At 38.7% G+C, this 20556-nt stretch overlaps 2 protein-coding genes across 2 annotated transcripts; one reads left to right on the top strand and one right to left on the bottom strand.

Moving 5' to 3' along the window:
* Nucleotides 1-309: 309 nt before the first annotated feature.
* On the top strand, nt 310-8807 carry rpa2 (replication protein A2). The gene is made up of 9 exons (XM_036586545.1): nt 310-461; nt 1628-1722; nt 1886-1987; nt 2212-2325; nt 2498-2572; nt 5169-5285; nt 5618-5758; nt 6028-6122; nt 8394-8807. Exons 1-9 carry the CDS (start codon nt 449-451, stop codon nt 8479-8481), a joined length of 840 nt encoding a protein of 279 aa, XP_036442438.1. The 5' UTR covers nt 310-448; the 3' UTR covers nt 8482-8807.
* Nucleotides 8712-18635, bottom strand: themis2 (thymocyte selection associated family member 2). Its single transcript, XM_036586534.1, has 6 exons — nt 18386-18635; nt 14462-14602; nt 11965-12390; nt 10663-11858; nt 9226-9340; nt 8712-9086 (listed from the first exon to the last, which is right to left on the bottom strand). Exons 1-6 carry the CDS (start codon nt 18489-18491, stop codon nt 9004-9006), a joined length of 2067 nt encoding a protein of 688 aa, XP_036442427.1. The 5' UTR covers nt 18492-18635; the 3' UTR covers nt 8712-9003.
* Between the last annotated feature and the right edge of the window lie 1921 nt (nt 18636-20556).

Below are 20556 nucleotides of genomic sequence, written 5' to 3'. Positions count from 1 at the left end.
TGAAGGTAAATGCCAGCAGTGATAGTGATCCCTGTCATGGTAGTGAACTGTTTTGCGTGTGCGGTTTTGGACGCGATATGGCATAACCAGAATCCAAAATTCATATTATGTTTTTCATTCTCAGTCCTTCAGTTCACAGAATATTTAAAATATTTCTTTAAACACTGGGTTTAGATTAAGGATTGAGAAACAGCGGTATGTTAACTAGATAAAAGAATTCTTTGTTTCTATTGTTGTCAGAAGTTGTAACACATTTGTGTCAATAAAGTTTTTTTAAGGCTGGATTTCGCGGGAATATTTTGTGACGCATGCGCGCGAGAAGTGAGTTTGTGCGCGCGGAGTCCAACTAAACAACAATATCAGAGCTGCGAGCGGTCTGTGTGTTAGTGCTGCTGCTTTCTGACCCAAATAATCTCCAACAAATCTCACTTTCCCACAGAGTCCGAACATGTGGAACCAAGGTAGGCAGCTCTGCTGACTCGGCGTTCAGTGTTAACGTCCTTTTCACAGCACTGAGTCTGTTAGCTAATCGGTTAGCAGCCGCCAATGCTGGTTGAACAGCTACAATGAGGTGTGAGTTAACGTACTGGGGTGTTACTCAGCTGTTTTAAACCGTTGAAACCTTGCGGAGTGCTAAAACCAGGTTTAACCTCGCTAGCTCTGCTTTTCCTGGTCTTTTACTGGCTAGCTAGCTAACTACAATGTTAGCGGTTATGCAGACCGGTGATGTTTTAATTATATTATGAGTTCAGTTCACTACAGAGGACTAACTTACATACACGTTTTCCGTTTGGAGCTCTTCCATTCATTCAGACCAAAAAGGCAGAAATATAGCTACAGCAGCGGGTTTGCTACGCCGTAGCTGCTTGGCCAGCCGTGCTGAGGTTGCCGTATCCTCGCTGTGAGTAGGTCACTCTATCAGAGAGACAGACCCGGTTGTGCCTGCACTTTGCTAGAAAGTTTGCCAGTTAAATTTAAGGACCTGCCAGGCTGCCCCCCCCCCTTCAGGGAAATAACAGATTTTTATAGGTAACCCAAGGAAACTGTCTCTTTTAAGAAGTCAGATGATGTGCTCACAGATCTTCTATGTGCGTTTTATTAAATAGCTTAATTTGAGGTTTGTGTGTTAATAATGTGTTTAGAGACTCAATAATAGCATTTAGATGAAATGTCTTTGTATATAATCTTGGACGAACAAGGCTAGATTTAACAGTAATGTAATTAATCTACTGCAAAAGCACTGGAAGTTCTAATCTCTATACGTTTACTGTACTTTAAATTGTGTAAGTAAACTCATCTGTGCAATTTTCTTCAGAGTTGGCAAGGTAACTATTAAGTAAATATCCATGGTTTGGCATTCAGGCACTCAGAAATTGTTTTTTAATTCAGATGCACAATTTAGTTGGACTGCCCCATAATCATATTTGGTGATGTGACAGGATGCAAGATATACTGTTTGAAGGGTACAGCCTTGATGCAGGATACTGAGACTTGCAGAGGCACTCCACTGTCAGTGTGTTGCTGACAGTGAACTGTATGGCTGCCTGATCCTAGTTTAGCTGGGTGTAAAATGTTATTGTTATTTTTTATTTATTTGTTCCCCCCCCCCACTCTCTCCTCCTCGTAGGATCATATGGAGAGGCCAGCATGGGTGGTGGTTACACACAGTCGCCAGGGGGATTTGGCTCACCTGCTGCCTCTCAAGGAGGAGACAAAAAAGGGGTCAGTCTTAACTTTTTTTTGTATTGTCTGAAGACTAGACCCAACACTGTAATTTACTGACACATTGTGATTGTTTAAGATGAGTGTCATGTGTAAGTTGTCAGTTTTAATAGACATACCTTTCATCATTTTATTTGTTTGTTTGTTGCTGTTTTTGTTGTAGAGGACACGCGCACAGCAGATAGTTCCCTGCACAGTGGCACAGCTCATGTCTGCATCCCAGGCAGAGGATGTATTCAGAGTAGGCGATGTTGAGGTTGCTCAGGTGCGTTTTTCAAGAAACGGTCTGATTCTCATATGCTTAGATTGTCTTTGTAACAGTGAATTGTCTTGCAAATAGTTACTTTTCATCAACAGTAAATATTTTTTGAATGTTAAGTTTTCTAAGGGCACGTTTATAACTGGAGAGATATTTTCTTTTCGTTAATATTGGCAGTTTTGTGTTTTTCTAAAGGGGAAGGATTTTTATAACGATTGCTCTTTCTGTAGGTCACTATTGTTGGAATCATCAGAAGCACAGATAAATCCATGACTAACATCCAGTACAAAGTGGATGACATGACAGGGGCCCCCATGGATGTGAAGCAGTGGGTTGACACAGAGGTAGGGAAAAAGAGGTGTTTAGATGACAAAGCATTTTTTTTCTTGAAAGTGTCTTTAAATGAAATGGTCTTTTGGCAAATGTCAGTTTTTGAACTTTAGATGACATAAAATCAATTATAAATAAATTTTAACTATGTGTTTACATTTGCTGGTGAAACTCCCTCATTCTTAGGATCCCAGTGTGGACAGTTCAGTCATCCCTCCTAACACATACGTCAAGGTCTCTGGCAACCTACGATCTTTTCAGGTCAGGATCTCTACATTTATGTCTGATCTGTCACTTATATTAGTCCTTACATTTCCTTACACTTATATTAGTCCTTCTACATTTCCTGATTAGGACATCTAAATGTAGAAACAATGCCACAGTGAAATGCAAATGAAAAAATGTCATGCAGTGGAGGAAGTTCATCATACACTTGCTGATGTTGTTCTGCATGTTGTAGTGTTTTCCCTGCTCTGACGCACCCAGTTTACCTTAGGAAAAACTTGTTAATTAGTTAGGTGCAGGAGAAATGTGTAAGGCAGTGATACTTTAAGACCAAGTTTGTGCACTGCTGACCTACAACCTCTGGCAAACATTATGGAATCATCACACTTGGAGGGTGTTCACCCAACTTTTTTTCTTCACAGCCAATAAACAGATCACAGATATGACATAAATCTACTTTTGTTTAACAGCTGGGTTCATGAAACATACCTCAAACAAGTAAAGTTAAACTTTTTTTAATTAATGGCATGTCTTTTAAGATCAGGCAGAGGAAAATATTATGGTATCTCCCAGTGTTGAGGAAAAAAATATGTATGGGATTATTAACAAAAAAAAAGCATATTTAGTACTTTGCTGCACCTCTGCGGGCTTCTATAAGGCATGGGCTCCATTAATAAGAAGTAATAATCTACATCAAGCTGGTTCCAACTTTCCTGAATAGCAGCTGAAAGATCAGCTTTGCAAGGATGGAGCCTTCTCATTCACCATTTTCCGCCGGACTGTTGGCCTTTTCATTGAGTTCATACATCTTTCCTGAAGAAAAGCTTTAACTGTTTTTGCTCTCTGGCAAGAAAAATGACCACCACCAAGCCTATTTTATGTAGATGGAATAAATAGTGTCCAAAATTTCAGTGTCACCTGTGCATTGACTGTTGAGGTAATGATTGCCACCTCCCCTGGTCCTTTACCTGACACCCATACCCATATCGTAATTGAGTGGGGAAATGTGTTCTGTTTAGGTTTTTTATAAAGCAGGTTCTTTTTGGTTTTTCTTTATGTAAACCCCATTTCATTCAGCCTATTTCTTACAGTTCTTACAGAAATCAAGGCATATTGCTTTTAGTTTGCTATCCTGATGCTTTGACGTCTTGCTTGGTCTACCTGTACGTTTTTCTTTTATAATCTTCCCATTTTGTTTAAACATGCACCAAATTTTAGACACAGCCAACTGGGAACAACCAACATCTTTTTCCACACTCTGTATTAGATTTTCTTTTAGTTGGAGCCATGTTTTCTTTCGATTAGCCAAATTCACCAGCTCGTTAAAAGCACTCCCTTTAAACTGCAGAGTGATTTGCATTTTTAGACTTGTGCCGGTAATTTTTTTAGAAATGCAAATTAGGTGAGTCCATTTTTTTCCTCAACATTGATTCCATCATTTTTTCCTCTACTTGATCTCAGAAAAATATATGCCATTAATTCAAATAATTTTATTTAATTTGTTTGAGGTTTGTTTCACAAAGCCAGAATGTTAAGCTATTAAACACAAAACATTGTGAATAATTCCATAATTTGTTCATTTGCTTTGAAGTAAAGAAAAGCTGGATGAATATCCTCTAAATGTGGTGATTCCATAATTTTTCCAGGGGTTGTCAGAGATGTTTACTTTTTTTTTTTGTTTGTTTGTTTATTTATTTTTATTTTTATTTTTACCCGATTTTCTCCCCAATTTAGTCGTCTCCAATTCCACCCGCTAGTTAGGACTCCCCCAATCACACGATGCTATCAACGCTAGGAGGGTAAAGGCTAACACAGGCTTCCTCCGAGACCTGTGAAGCCAACCACCGCTTCTTTTCGAACTGCCGCTCACGCAACGTCACTGGACGGCCGAACGCGCTCGGAGGAAAGCGCCAACAGCCAGATCTGTTACGTCAGCTAACAGACGCCTGCGCTGACTAGCATCGCGCTGAGTGATGGGGGGAGAAGGAAGGGCCATCCCACCCACCCAGAGAGAGCGAGGCCAATTGTGCTCTCTCGGACTCCCGGCTACGGATAGCTGTAGCATCACCAGGGATCGAACTTGCGATCTCCTGATGATAGGGCCAACGCTTAGACGGTTGCGCCACTCGGGAGCCCTACTTTTTTATTTTTGAATCATAGCTACCAAATTAATGTAGCTAACAAATAATGGAAGCTCAAAGCGACTAGGTTAACATTGTGCAAGCTGCATGCCTAAATTGTGCCTCAGACTGTGTTGAGTTGTTAAGTAATCCCATTTTACAAAATACATTGTGTTATTGGAACTACTTATTTGTATTTTACTGTACTTTTGTATTTTTTACGTAGATAATGGCATACCGATTCAGTGTCATAAACATAAGCAAGTGTGTGTGAGATTTTAGTAGTGTCCTGTATAAAATTAAATAAGCAAACTTGAGACACTAAACGTGTCTTGGTCGATTGCCATCCATTTGAAGTGGCTGTTAGTGTACAACAATACACGCTTTTCAATCAAGCAGATTAATTCAGCTCACTTTGTGTCTCTTTAATACACTGCAGTTTTCAGGGATGCAGTTTTGTGGTTTAACCAAAAGCCAGTGTACTGAAACCTGAAATTGAATTTGTCTCATAGAATAACAGGTCCTTGGTGGCATTCAGTGTTCGGCCTTTAGAAGACATGAATGAGATCACTTCGCATATGCTGGAGGTGGTGCAGGCTCATATGCTTCTCAGCAAACCACAGGCCATGGTGAGAAATACTCCGCACCCTCACAAACCCGTAAAGCTTCCTGTGCGTGTATAGAGCAGAGCAGAGCTGAGCTGACCAGTAGGCTGTTGTATTCATTTGCCATGTCTGTTCTTATTGTTGACTATAGTGACAATGGCATTATTGTGTACAGTGAACATACTGCACTTTACATCACTGTGAAACATGCTGCATGAAAGGGACAGAATGAGTGGATCAGTTAACAGTTGGCCAAATGTCCTGTCTTAACATAAACTCACAGAGCCACAGCACACCAGGTGGACCGAACAATGTTGTTTTAGAATTACATCTGTTTTTTTTTTTCCTTTTCCCAGGCAGGGGGAGGAGGAATGAACAGTAGCATCATGCCCATGTCCCGCCCTGGCATGGGTGGCATGGGTAGTATGGGCATGACTGGTGGCTATTCTGGTGCTAATGCTATGGCCAATAACGGACTGAGCCCTAATCAAAACCAGGTGAAAACTTGTTTGATTTGTAATATGAATGCTTAAGCATCAAAGCACATTATTAGCAGAATAGAAAAATCACTTGTTTTCCTGACACACACAGCTTAAGTGAGTGATTCTTTAGAAGGAGGTTATTGGTGACAGGATAATGTTGATATTCAGTGTATTTCCCATTGTTAAGGAAAAAATAACTGTCTGGCATCATACTGTGCAGAAAAGATGGTGAAAAGAATGGCTAAAATTACAGCTAGTGCATGATTGTGCTCTCTGCTGTGCAGGTTTTATCTCTGATAAAGAGCTGCCCAGAGCCTCAGGGCATCAGCATACAGGAGCTGAAGCAGAGACTAAGTGGCATGAGCGTGACTGTTATCAGGTACCTGTGTTTTCTTTGGAGACCTTCTATACGCCCACCAACATATACACACTGTCAGGATCATCTAAGGAAAAATGTTTGGCATTATAGTCCCATGTTGAATTGATACAAGCACTTGTGTCATTTTTTTTTTTTCTATTGCTGCAATCTCTGTAGTTCAGCTATCAGAGTGGTGCTACTGGAGTTCCTCTTAAAATACTTCCTCTTTTTGGTTTTTATAAGAAAGCAAGATTTTCAAAACTTGCTTCAGGGTGTTTGCCTATGTGACATTTTCACGGTACAATAACTAGGTGAAAGAATATCACTGTTTCACTGGTATCATGGTGTTAAGCAATGTATTTATTGTACTTTGGAGGAGCAGATTTTTTAGCCGATTCTGAGCTACTGTGGTAAAATGCAAACTTAGTTGTTTTTTTGTTTTGTTTTTTTTTGTTGGTTCTGGGATGGTTGCAGATAAGGGTCTCATCTTGAAGTTCTGTTGTCATAGTTTTGAGAGTGATTCAGCCAAAAAAAAAAGGTCTGTAACTGGTGACCTGGGGCAGTGTCCACTGCATATGTAGTTAGCCAAGCAGCAAACTTCATTATATTATGGGCCACTTTCACAGACATGGGTTAAGCCTAGTGTTGGAAAGTGAGGTGAGGCATTTTGTCTCTGTTGTGTGTGATAGTCTCCATGTAAAGAAATGTGAAGAAGGCTGTATTGTTTCAGCAGGAGTCAAGAACAAGGGGGGCACAGCTTAATTTTCCAATATATTTTAAAGTATATTTACCAGCAATCAACAAAACATGTTTATCATCTAGGTGAACCAGTTTCCATCCATTTTTTTAGTGATATTCTCTTAGAACTCATCTTGGGGACTGACAGATATGATACTATGCTAATCACAGTCTATTTTTATAATTTAGACCTAGCTGGAGAACTAATTATTTCTTCGTGATTTTTTTCATAACATGGCAGTAGATGCAGCATGTCATAATTATGGAATGGATTATCAAACAAATCCTTGGAGGACATGGATTTATCTGTGGATCAGAGAACTCCTAGTGAGCCTTAAACTTCTCTGACCACTCTGACTGGCTTATACAATTGTGTGGTATAATACCTCTCACAGCACTGCTATCATTATAAAAGTCTTGTATAATGGTATTGCTTAAATAAGCTAACTTAATTTACTTGAACAATTAGTGAATGTTGTATTATTATTATTATTATTATTATTATTATTAATTATTATTATTATAGTGATATGACGCTGAAGTCAAGGTAGCTTGGTGAATAAATAACTTTATAAAATGACAAGTCTTTAAAAAAGCGATCGACACACCAAAATCCTGTCCTGCATCCCTATCCTATATCCTGACACTACTATCATAGACACTTGTGTGACAAATCCTATATATATATATATATATATATATATAATGTATGGTTTTCTTTGAGGAGCTTTGTTTCTGTGATTACAACACTGAAATGGTCTGGTGATAGTGATAGCACTTTAAAGGAATGGTTTTTGCAAAAAAATCTAATTTACCCAATTTTCCCACTTACACCAGATTTTGTGAATCAGCCAAGGCATGTTTGGTGTCCAAATTTTACTTTTTTACTTTAGAACTGGAGCTACAATAAAACTAGAACTCAGTAGTCACCTAAAATAGCCCAAATTGTTTCTGTAAAAATACATCCCCAAAACTTCTTTCTGCTGGCTTAAACTGCATCCAGCTCTTTGTTAAGGTCACACAGACCCATTCGTATGGTTTAGAACACGGTATGACTGTCTGTGAACTATAAAAATGAACAAAACAGACAACACCAGAGCTGATATTCACAAAGCAGAGCTGATCTTGGAATAGATTTCTCTGTATTTGTGATGTCACAACCACTGATTCTAGACCTGCACTCCAGCTCTTGTGGTGGTTTGCGAATACAGACCCTGTTGTTAATTTTTATAGCTCACAGTAAGTCAAACTGTGGCCTGAACCACATCGACAAATCTGCACAACCTTAATAAAGACCTGAACATGAGAGATGTTTTGGTGATGTATTTTTTTTTTTTCCAGATACATTTGGACTGTTTGGGTCACTATTGAGTTGTAGTGGTAGCAAAGTTAGCCTCACTGCTCCAGCACAGTGCTCTGTGCATGTCTTAGCGAATCGATCACATCTAGGGTAAGTGGAAAATTGTGTAAATCTGATTTTTGGCCAAACCATTCCTTTAAAGCACTGAGTTTTTTTTCCTTGAGTGGGATTTTCATTTTCCATTTTATATACAGACAGGTTGTGGACTTTCTCAGCAACGAAGGACACATTTTCTCAACTATCGACGAGGACCACTTCAGATCAACGGATCAAGAGGCTTAATGGCTATCTAGCACCTTTTGTTGCGAAAGAAGTGTTATGGCATACCATCTCTGTTGGCTCACTAGTTATACAAACAGATGTCCTTCACACGTTGTATTTACTGCAAATGCTCATAAAATGGTGAAGTCAGGAAGTGGTGAGTTCACTTTTAGCAGAACTACATTTGGTGTGAATGTAGGCATGTTAACTGTTCATAAAGTTTGTTTAAAAAGGAGTAAGCATTTACAAAGTTGTTGATAAACAATTTTAATATAAAAGTACACAATATCTGTTCTTTAAACATTTTCTGTTTAAAATAAATGGTTTTGTAATAGTCTTTGTTTTCATCTCTGGAGTTTGCTGTCTCTTAATTTTGCTACATGCTAATAAAATTAAAAACAGAACCCCTTATGTTCCCTGTTAGATTAAATATTTTCCAGAATAACACACATTCGCTCTCATGCAGCTCAATATGCAAACCTGTCGATTTAAAAAAAAAAACAAACAAAAAAAAACATATTGCTACCTCTTCCCAGATCTCATTTAGTAAAACATGATACTGTCATGGACCTGTATCACATCATCCACAGTTTCGTAGTCATGATCGCTGCCTGAGGATGTCCTTTCTGTTCGGGGAAAAGAGGTACAGAAATGTTGATTCAAAAGCAGAATATCTCTTCAAATGAGCTTTTAATATGGTAGCATTGAGGCTTTTTTATGGATAATGGCAATAAAGGATTAAAACTTTATCAGTTGAGAACCGACCTGTGTGGTGCTGCTTTTTCTGCTGTTTCCTTGGGGTCTGCACATATGTATTGGGTGTAGTCAAATTCTCTGAGACAGACTTTCTAGGTATCACTGGAGGAGGTTCTTCTGCAGACTGATTTGCACAAAGAAATGAAAACCATGCAGTTTGCAAGTTGGAGACTTATCAAGCTATTTCATTTGGAGTAAAGGGGATTTTTGGTCTTTAGAAAGTAACAATAATAACTTCAAAGGCCACAACATACTGTTCACCATAAATGTTATTTTGAAAGCATTAAAATTTGAATTTTGAAGCGGAGAAGTAATAACAGCCAGCACCCTGGTTTGAGTCAGAGGCTTGATTTCAATTACAAACCTCAACTGCATTAAAACTGGCCTGCTTCTGTGATGAATATCACCACATGAGCTCAGGAACACTGACAAATTGTTGTCAGTAAACTGTGTTGCTGCATCCACAAATGCAAATTAAGAATATATTATGTACAACAGAAGCCATTTGTCAACAAAATCTACAAAGATTGCTGACCTCTCTGGGCTTAAGCTCCTTTAAATGTACAACGGTACAGTGGAATAGATTGTAGGGTGACGAGTCAGCCTTGCAGAATGCTTATAGAAATAATGGACATTGTGTTCTCAAGGCCAAAGAAGAAAAGGACCATCAAGATTGCTACCACTCTAAAGTTGAAAAGCCAAGGTATGTCATGGGATGGGGGTGTATTAGAGTCCATTGCACGGGTAACTTGCACATTTGTCAAGGCACCAATAACACAAAGATGTATACACATTTATGCTGTTATCTAAACCCTTAGGCCTCATTCACCAACCATTCTTAAGAAGATTTTTTCTTAAAACCCACAGTTTTCACAGAGATTCTGACATTCACTAATGTTTTCTTATTTGGGATTTGTTCTTGGGTAAGAACAGAAGTCACACACAACAGCACAAAGGTGCAAACAATTCTGAAGTTTAAGAATGTCATGAGTCTGACGTGGACTTTTTCTTTGGCCATTTCTCAAGAACATATTTAGGAAAAAACCTAGAAAGATAGTGGTGAATGAGGCCCATTGTTCCCAACCCTGACTGTTTTAAAACTAGATCAATTGGTGTGTTCAGCCCCCAAATAATTATTCAGTGCTAAAAGGAAAGCTGAAAAAACACAGTGGTAAACATGGTCCTGCCCTGAACTTTTTTTGGGAAGTGTGACAGGCATCAAATTTGGAATGAGCATATATTTATATTAAAAAAAAAGATCATGAAGTAAAACATTTATACATCTTTACATTTACATTTGTTTTTTTTTTTTGTTTGTTTGCTTGCTTTATTGTTTTCAGTTCAATTTCGTTCAAACAGCTTTTTGTTTTTATTAGCATTTCACATACATTAAGGTTTACAAATGCAAATTTAAGACTTCAAGATGAAGTTTAAGAAAATGCTTACTTCAAGTGGTGGTGGAGGTGGTGGACTGCGCTTGCTTAGGGCGGGCTTTGTGTGGTCCAGAGACAGATTGTCCAGTTTTTCAGGGAGAGTGCTACTTTTTTTGTTTGCACGAGCTTTAGGCTTACCACGCGTTTTCTGGGGTTCTGAGGATGATGGCTTGCGCTTTGGAGGACGTGGAGGTGGAGCCATATCTGTCTGTGTAAGCCTGTGATATTCATGATAGAAATGGTCTGTTACCTCAGTGACAGTCTCTAGGTGAAGCTCAGGGGTCTGGCCTTCAGCCCAGGGCAAGGGGTCTGAGGTGAAGCACAGAGACATTTGCAACCAACGGGTTGGCAAAGCAAAGCACTGCTCCGGACTGTCAGGCAGGCTTGCAAGCACTGTGGTCTCCTCTAGAGCCTCTTCCAGTACCACTGCCGTTAACCCTACCAATGGGTCTTTTTCCAGAACTTTATCACGACTTACTACTTTGACTTCAAGAGGCAAGGAAAAGTTCTTTGCTATACCTGTTAAGCAATACTTCTTCTTGTCTGAAAGCTTCTCTACAAAGTGGGCCTCAGTAAACAAAGGCAGGCAGATCTCTTCACTTTCTTCCTGATTCTCATCTTCTTCATCATCATCTTCATCCTCCTCTATGATCCTTTTGCAGATCAAGCTTTCCAGCTTCTGTGCAGGTCCCAAGTCACCTCCTGATACCTCCACTGTCTGTAACTTCAAAACCTCCAGTAGTTCACCAACACTAAGAGCAGGCACCCCTTCCTCTTCCACTGCCTCACAGTGTCTTGTCACACTTACTTTCAAGCCAGGACAGCGAGAGAATGCTACATACAACTCGTACACTGAGCTAAACTCCCTTGGTCTTCTCCGCATTTGGCCACCATAGCCATGTGAAATCAGGAAGTATTGTTGGGCTTTCCTCCCCCTTGGGGTGCATGCTAACACCATTGCTGTATTGTCCCACTTGTGCAACACAAGGTGTTTGCCTTTTTGCAGCTCTTTGAACCAACTGCAGCAAAAGAACCGATTGGCCTCGGGGCCTTCCAGAATCTCTGCCATGGTAGGAAAGGCCGTTTTTGGCTGAGTGACTACCTCAGCCATCGATAGTGGAGTTACAAATGTTAAATCTTTACTTTGTTCAGTCACGTCAATAACATCCACTTCCAAGCTGGAGGGGAACTTCACTATGTTCTTTCTCACTGTGAAAAAAGCAAAAATGTCCATGCATTAAATGGTGAAGCTTATTGCACACAAAGAGTAATGATTAAAAGAAGCTATTAGGTGAGACAGACTGGTAATACGCACTGTGCATGATGCCTTGGATTTGATAGATCGGAGCAAAAAGCAATGGACCACCACATTTCTTTGATTTTATTTTGCGGAAGCGTCTCCTGCACAGCCTGTCTGACATCATAATCTCTTGCAGAGAGTAGCCACGATCATTCTCACACTCATAGAACTCTCCGTGGTAGGAAAAGGGAATAAGCATATCTGCAGAGGCTCCCTGCTGCCCCATTAGCTGACAACGGGCACATCTCTCCCCATCTTCAGTGACCTCCACAGACAACAACGTTATCTCTTTTCCAGCTGGCACCGTGAAGTTGTCTATGATCAGCTCATTTCTACTGATGAAGGTGAAGGAGCCGCAGGCATCCACACCGACAGGTTGCAGGCCTACTACTTCTTCTATTGTACTGTAGGGTAGGTCTTCAGGAACCAGTTTGAAGAGACCTATTCACACCCATGATAGTATTAACAGTGGAAATTCAAAATAAGGCATTTCAATACCTCTTTTGCTGTTCACATTTTGTCAGCCACCCTCTACCACATCCATCAATGGGCTGCCACCGAACCACCATTGACATAACAATATTTGTGTTGTGCAATGTTCTTAGCACAGCAGTTATACCAACATGGTAGTGGCATGTTAGTGGGTGATGCACTGGTGTGAGCTTGGCTTTTAAACATGCTTTATTAGACACATCTATCCTTGCAGGTATACAGTTAGCTTATCTTTTTCAGTGCACAGTTTATGTTAGTCATCCTCTAGCCATTCTCTGGTAGTCTGTCTGCAGAACTACTGTAGGGTGGACATTTTTGGTTGGCAGACTATTTCAGTAACAATGAGATGTGTAAACATACCAGCAACACTGTTGTGCCTGACATCCTTGTGCTAGCACAATACACACTAACATACGACTACAATGTTCGTGCCATTGCTGTGCTGAAAATGATCCATCACCCAAATAATATTTGGTCAGCAGTGACCCTGTGGTCATTTCTCCATTGATGGACAAGGTAGAGGGTAGTTCATAAACTGTGCATAGCAACAGGTGGACTGCAGTCCATAATTATAATAATTGTACTGTCAATAGAGGCATCTTCAGAGCAGATGTACATGATAAATTGGTCAGTGCATGTAGGTACAAGGTAGTTGTCCTAATAAACTAGCAACTCATATTTCATTTTTATTGCGTGTACTACTGGAAATTAATCAAAGAAGCAAGGTGTTCTAACACAGAATGATAAACGAATTAGATAACTTTTTTTGTGACGGGCAAAAAGTATGAAATGCTACAAAATATATTGGTCCTCTGCTATATTCAGATATTTTAAACAAAATTTAATACAAGACAGCCTGAGTACACACAAAGTCTTTAAATGACCATTTCATTTGTTGAAGGAAAAAAAGTTATCCACCACCAACTACAAAGTAATTGCCACATGGTAATTAAAAGTAATTACCCCCTCAATCAACCAACTGACCAAATTTACTTGATAACTGAGGTTAATTAAACTAGACACACACAGGCTTGATTATTGCCAGCCCTGTTGAATCTAAACAACACCTCAACACTGTACCGCAATTAGTCTGAAAAGGGTTACAAAATAATTTCTAAAGCTCTGAGATTCCAGCGAACTACACTGAGAGCCATGACTTACAAATGGACAATAACATTGCTGAATCTTCCTTGAAGTGTCTGGCCCACCAAAATTCCAAAAAAGGAGCACAGCGATGACTCATCCAGGAAGTCATAAAAAAAAACCCAGATGAACATTTGAGGAACTTTTGAATGGCTTAAAAGAAACAAAATTCAGGTTTTGGAGTTGCCTAGTTGAAGTCCTTGACTTGAACCCCATAGAAGTGCTGTCGCAGGACCTTAAATGGGCAGCTCTTGCTCGAAAGCCCTCCAATAGGCCCAAATTAAAGCAATTCTATAATGAGTGGGCCAAAGTTCCTCAAAAGTGATGTGAAAGGTCTCCAGTTATAGAAGCATTTGGTTGCAGTTCTTGCTGCCAAAGGTGATACAAGAAGTTATTATATATTTTTTTTTTTTTGGAGGGGGGGTAGATTTCACATGGGTGTTTTTCTTCAATAAATGAAATTATCATTGAAATTATCTGAACATTGTTTTTTGTGTTTCCTCAAGTTCGCCTTGTCTGAGGATCTGAAACCATTTAGTGTGACAAATATGCAAAAATATAGTTGATTGGAGGGGGGGGGTACTTTTTAACAGCCCTGTAAATCAGTATCCCCAGTATCCCTAATTATTTTACAATTTTTAATAATTTAAACATTTATGGCCTTTTTAACTTTGGAAATTACCGTTCTGCATCACTACATGTGAAAGCCAAGATATGACTCATCACAGACAAACTGAGAACTTACTGTCAGTGCTCTCATGCTCTACATGCTTTCATTATAGCTTTTTTCAGTATTTTCAAAGGTCTTTGCAATTACCATTAAATGTGAGTTAAAATGTGTTTAATCTTTGTGTTTATTTGCTACGTCAGTACACACCTGAATGTTCTAGAGGCAGTTCGAATGTGGTGTTGGTGCTAATGTCTTCACAACAGATGGACAGGAGTTCCAAACCAGTGACCTTCACCAAGTCTCCAGTAGACAGGCACACCTCGCTCCCGGACAGCTCATACACTGAGCCTGATAACAATAATGGTGTCAATGCATTATTTCACACAGCAGAGATGTAGTAAAACTTTGACTAGAAAACATAATATGGTAACTGTGTGACGTCTCCAGTGACCACTGTTTGAAAAAGACTGAATTCGTAATAAATTACCCTCACAGTGGGTGATTCTATTGTGAATCTGTAGTAGCACTTGTGAAGTCAACTGAAGCCGATGCCTCTGATACTTTCTATTGTAGTGTCATTACTGTGTTCACAAACTTAGGTTAATTAAAGATTAAATAATTTCTGAAATTTGCTTTAATGTTTACATGCCATGTTCCTAGGGAAAAACAGACTTTAATCCATTTTGTTAATTTCAAATATTATGTTTCATTCACACCGTCTTTCTGTGTGCAGTAATCAAGAAAATGCCTCAAAGACTAGCTGGTATAATGTTGTGATTGTGAACACCTGTTCTTTTTGCAGTGACAGGGCCAGTAATCTTAAGTTATTACCCACTTAGCTGAACAAAATAGAAAGGCCAAACAATAGAGCACTGTGCAAAAGTCCACTCTTCATTTATTTAATTTTCAGTAAAAATGACCATTAAATACAAGTTATTCATTTTCAGGAGATTTCTGAGGAAAATAGAAGTAGGATAACACACTTGCATGAGGGAGGTGAAAATCAAAGGAAAATAAGTGAAAAAAAGTAAAAGTTTCCAAATCTAGAGTTTTTAAAAGAAAAAGAGTAAATGAGATTCCTAACGACCATGTATTAAAACTGTTAACATCAGGAAAACAATAATTAAAGCTTTTTAATTTTTCTTTGAGAGATAGGAGAAAATTAAGCTCCACTCTCGCTTTAAATCTAAAAATATCCAGTTGTTTCTGCATGAAAGGATGTGTAGGTGTCAGGAAGCTGTTTTCTGAGAACAGAAAACAAAAGGTAATGGACTGGTCACCTCAAACTCCTGACCTCAACATCACTGAATGAGTTTAGGATTATTTGGATCATCAGAAGCAGAAAATGCAGCCAACTTCTAAGACTGAACTTTGGAGCTATAAAAATATCCCTGCAGATTTCTTTGAACAACTGAAAGTGAGGCTCTTATAAAGAACAGAAACTGTAATAAAGGTAAAGTGTGTACCCACTAAATACCGAAAAAACAATAATAAAACATGTATTTTATACATACATATTTAGTCATTTAGTCATTGAGGCTTCTGTGTATTTTTTTGTGAACTATGCTTTTGGCTTTTGTCCCTGACCCTGAGAAATAATTAATTTCAAAATGTCTTTCTGCCTTTAACACAGCACTGTATATTGGCAATTGTGGTCTTTAAAAACCAGCCAGTTAAAGTTTAGCCAATAGTAAATTTAACCAAATGAAAGGGCCCTGTCATGCACAACCAGCTCTCTGGATTCCTAATAAAATACATCACAGGGTGATGGTGGTCCTGGAGGCCCACTGCCCTGTACTTTATTGTTTTCCCTGCTCCTAAACAGCTGATCCAAATATTCAGCTCCTCAACAGCCCATTATCGAGTTAAAGTGGGTGTGTTAGGCCCTCTTCACACATAGCCTATTGCTTCTGCGTGGCCTGAGCGTAGCAGCAGCGTGACTGCTACAGCTCTCAGGCGCTGACTGTTCCTACGTACGGCAGTGCTGCGGAGCGGTGCCGCAAGAAAGCTACACCAACATCCCTTTTTACAGATACATAAATGGTCTAATTTGTCACTCTGCTCTATAAGAACATAATTTGTAAAAGATTGGGTACGTTTGTTTATCCTAACAAGCATTCTGACTTGTGACTGGGCCCAGGACATTTGTGTGCAGCACAGAATGTATAACCAGCATTTCCTGTGATAAAGTTCGTGAATGAAACTAAATGAAGGAATTTGCTTTTTTTTAAAAGTTTGTATTTAGGTTTCTGCAGGGCCTTGTGTGTGTGTGTGGGCTCGTGTGAAAGCAGAGCTGAGAAACACTGGTGTAGTGAATATTGAGGAAAAAATAAGAGGACAAAATAAGACTTTTGAACACTGAACTGAAATAGTACATTTCAGCCTTTCATACAAAATAGCCTGGACCTCTTCCAGCACACTCACCATCCTACAGAGCTGATTTATCACCCTAATCCCAACCTAACCTATGGAAAGAAATTTGTGCCAAATTGAAAAGTAATCACTAAAGTGGAAAAATGTGAAATGACATTGCTTACACACACATGACATTACTTTTCTGAAATGCTGATTTTTTGTCAGAATTTAATATAATCTGCCTTGAAATATGTTGAAAGAATGACTATATTGTTTTCCACCATGCAGCACTTAAAACAACTTTAAATCAACTGAATGGATCTTGTACTTTTCATTTTGGCACATTTTCCTCATGTCACTGTTTAAATGCAATCTTGTGTGCATTGCATTTCACTGTTTTGGGTGCATTTCAATGAGGCAAACACATTTGAAGTACGAAAAGAGGTCAAGCAACAAGAAAACATTGTACTCAAGGTATTGTTTTTGCACTTATTCCGCATGTCACGTGTGGAACAGTAATGTGTGCATTGTGTTTCACTGTTTTCACTGTTAGGAGGAAAACCAGTTTAAAGTACTGTACGGTGAAAAGCAGCGCAAGTGTGCCTTCTTTACATGTTAAACTGGACTGTATTGGAATCAGTATGGAAATTTGGACTGTATTGGAATCAATATGGAAATTTATGTGTGCATTGAATTTCACATTGTTACACTGGATGATAGCTGTTCTATTTGGCACGAATTCCTCTCTATACTAACTTACTTCCAGATACGGGCTGAAACTAGTCACTGGTTTTTCACTCTGTTACATTTACATTTACATTTGTACTTCCCTGAGTATTTTTTGCTGATAAGGATGTTTATGAGGAAATCAATGTACTTTTTACTCGGTTCCATTTTAATCATAAACGTAATAAAATTTTATAAACTAATTTCTGTTTTATTTTTTAATTTTCATTCTGTTTTCTTGGTGACAGAATCTACAGCCCTTCTGAGGTTGGTCACACCTCTGGTTTTGGAGCGTTAGCGTTTTATTTCAGATCAAAAAGAGAAGAAAAGCTTAAGATCTGATATTCAATACTTAAACAGTTCTGGACCTGCAATGTTTGAACTTCTGTTTTTAAGTTGGTTTGTGGAAAGATATTCCTGCTCTGACTCGAGTCTTTATTTTACCAGAGTAACACTATCTGTGCGTCAGAGTGAGTTCAGTCTCGTCTGCACGCCTGCAAAGTGTTGATGAGCATCTGAATGCTGGATCCAGGAATGTACTTCCCTGAGTATTTTTTGCTGATAAGGATGTTTATGAGGAAATCAATGTACTTTTTACTCGGTTCCATTTTAATCATAAATGTAATAAAAGTTTATAAACTAATTTCTGTTTTATATTTTAATTTTCAATCTGTTTTCTTGGTGACAGAATCTACAGCCCTTCTGAGGTTGGTCACACCTCTGGTTTTGGAGCTTTAGCATTTTATTTCAGATCAAAAAGAGAAGAAAAGCTTTAGATCTGATATTCAATATTTAAACAGTTCTGGACCTGAAATGTTTGAACTTCTGTTTTTAAGTTGGTTTGTGGAAAGATATTCCTGCTCTGACTTGAGTCTTTATTTTACCAGAGTAACACTATCTGTGCGTCAGAGTGAGTTCAGTCTCGTCTGCACGCCTGCAAAGTGTTGATGAGCATCTGAATGCTGGATCCAGGAATGTCAGAAACACTGAGCCGAACTGTACTAGGCAGTGAAAGTCAGGGTGACAGTCTTGTCGCTGATGGTCGCCTACCTTGAAAGTAAACTCCGGAGCAGACCTGCAGGATCCGAGGTAAGGATGACCGGTCCAGATTGCTGATGTATTCCCGCAGGTCCAGCACCACTCCGGGTTCACCCATCCCTCAGCAAGTGTACAAACGCACGTTTATGTCGCAGAAATCGCTTGAAAGTCCAAGCCGCCTCGCCTGTTTCCGCTTCTGGATAAGAAAAAAGCTCCGCGTGAGAACTTCCTACTCAGGCAAGTTCATTTAACGCTGCTTGCACAACAGTCAGCCTGCAGACCAGCGGCAGCTTATTTCAGCCAGCGCGCAGCTCCAGACTAACCCATCAAACCCGCTGCTTTCATCACGTGATCCAGGGGAAACTTCAATATGCGGCGTATTGCTGAAGCAGAGGTGAGCAGCTGAAAGTTGTTCACTGTATAAAGAGCTCTACATTAAACTGGCCCATAGGTGGCCACAAACCATGTAAATGAAATACATTTAATAAATGAATAAAGTCGCAGGATGGTTGTCCACATATATATATATATATATATATATATATATATATATATATATATATATATATATATATATATGTGTGTGTGTGTATATATATATATATATATATATATATATATATATATATATATCTCAATTGCTAAAGAGCTGTTGGATATCAGTTATTATACATCTGTCAATTACAGTTTAAAACTCTAAGTAACCCCAAAATAGGCCCCCCTTACTTCTGCAAATCTGCAAACTTGCTCCCAGCTAAAGTTTTTAAAAGGCATACTGGTCCATAATTTTGTGCTTGCAACAAAAAAAGTCCTTTTGTCTTCAATTTCATCTGAGACCATGGAGAAGTTAAAAGCAACTTGTAAGAGAATCTTAAAGCTCTAGAGGGGAAGAGGAGGTCAGATCGCAACTGACTGTCAAACACTTGGGCAGAATCATGAAGAACAGCAACATTTTTGCATGAGTTTTTATATTATATGATAGTGTCTAAATTAAGACATGGGAAATTTTTTGTCGTCAGATAAGACCAAGATAGAACTTGTGGTCAGTTGATATGAAAATGTACAACCCCTACAGTAAAGTATGATGGAAGCAGGGTCACACATTTCAGGAACCAGGAACCAGCACTGGAATGGCTCAAAAACACAACAGTGAATGTCCTACTGTGGCCCAGTCAAAATTTTGACCTTAATTCCACTGAGAATTTGTGGCAGTTTTGGAAAATTGCAGTCTAAAAGCATTATCCAATCAACGTGAACAACCTGCTGTAAATTTGCCATGGCAAATTGGGAAAAATCACCCCTGAACAATGTACAACGTTTGTACGCACTAAAAGACTATAAGTTACAAATTAATAAATGTGGGGCTTTTTTAAAACAACATTTGCAACATTGATTGCAGAAATATGCATATCAGTATTTGTGTATCATATCATCCATCATGTCCCACTCAAACTCCTTCTGGCATCCAGTATTTTTCACACATTCAGCATATCTTTAATAGGAAGTCTCTTGGATCTTTTTGTTTTAATCCTGAACATTTGTTGTGTACTTGGATAACTTTTTCCATACACTAGTACAAAGTGCATGATAGTTCACAGTGGTGGACAGTAACAAAGTAAATGTAATTTGTTACTGTACTTAAGTATTTTTTTGTGTGTTTACTTTACTGAAGTATTTCCATTTTGGATGACTTTTTTCTTTCACTCCACAACATTTCAAAGTCAAATATCTTACTTTTTACTCCACTGTATTATGCGAAATCTGTCATTCCTTTTGGCTTATGTGTGTATCAAAACATAACATGTCAAAATGGAAGAAGCATGGAGCAAGAACACCAATCAGGGTACAGCGTGCACTTTGTTTTGAGCATGTTTTGACCTGTTGGACATACCGACCCAGGGCTAGCATACAGTTCAACGTCAGTCAAATTTTGGGAGTGCCTATGCCAACATAAATGATGGAACAAACCTAACTTTGTGTAAATAGACCATAATATAGAAATATGTACACATATGCAGTTGTGACTGGCATCTGAATTCATACAAACACTTTCATTTTATAGTAAATTTGTTTTTGCTAGTTTATGTTTATGAACAGAGACCTACAGATGCAGTATAGTAAAGGAAAACACCTTTGTGAACCTGTGTTTAAAGCAAGTTTTTATTAAACTTAAACTTGTAACT

The sequence above is a fragment of the Colossoma macropomum genome, unplaced genomic scaffold (genome assembly GCF_904425465.1).
Source record: "Colossoma macropomum unplaced genomic scaffold, Colossoma_macropomum, whole genome shotgun sequence".
Lineage (NCBI taxonomy): Eukaryota > Metazoa > Chordata > Actinopteri > Characiformes > Serrasalmidae > Colossoma > Colossoma macropomum.
The sequence above is the reverse complement of the archived record's forward strand: the minus strand, read 5'-3'. Positions and strand labels throughout refer to the sequence as shown.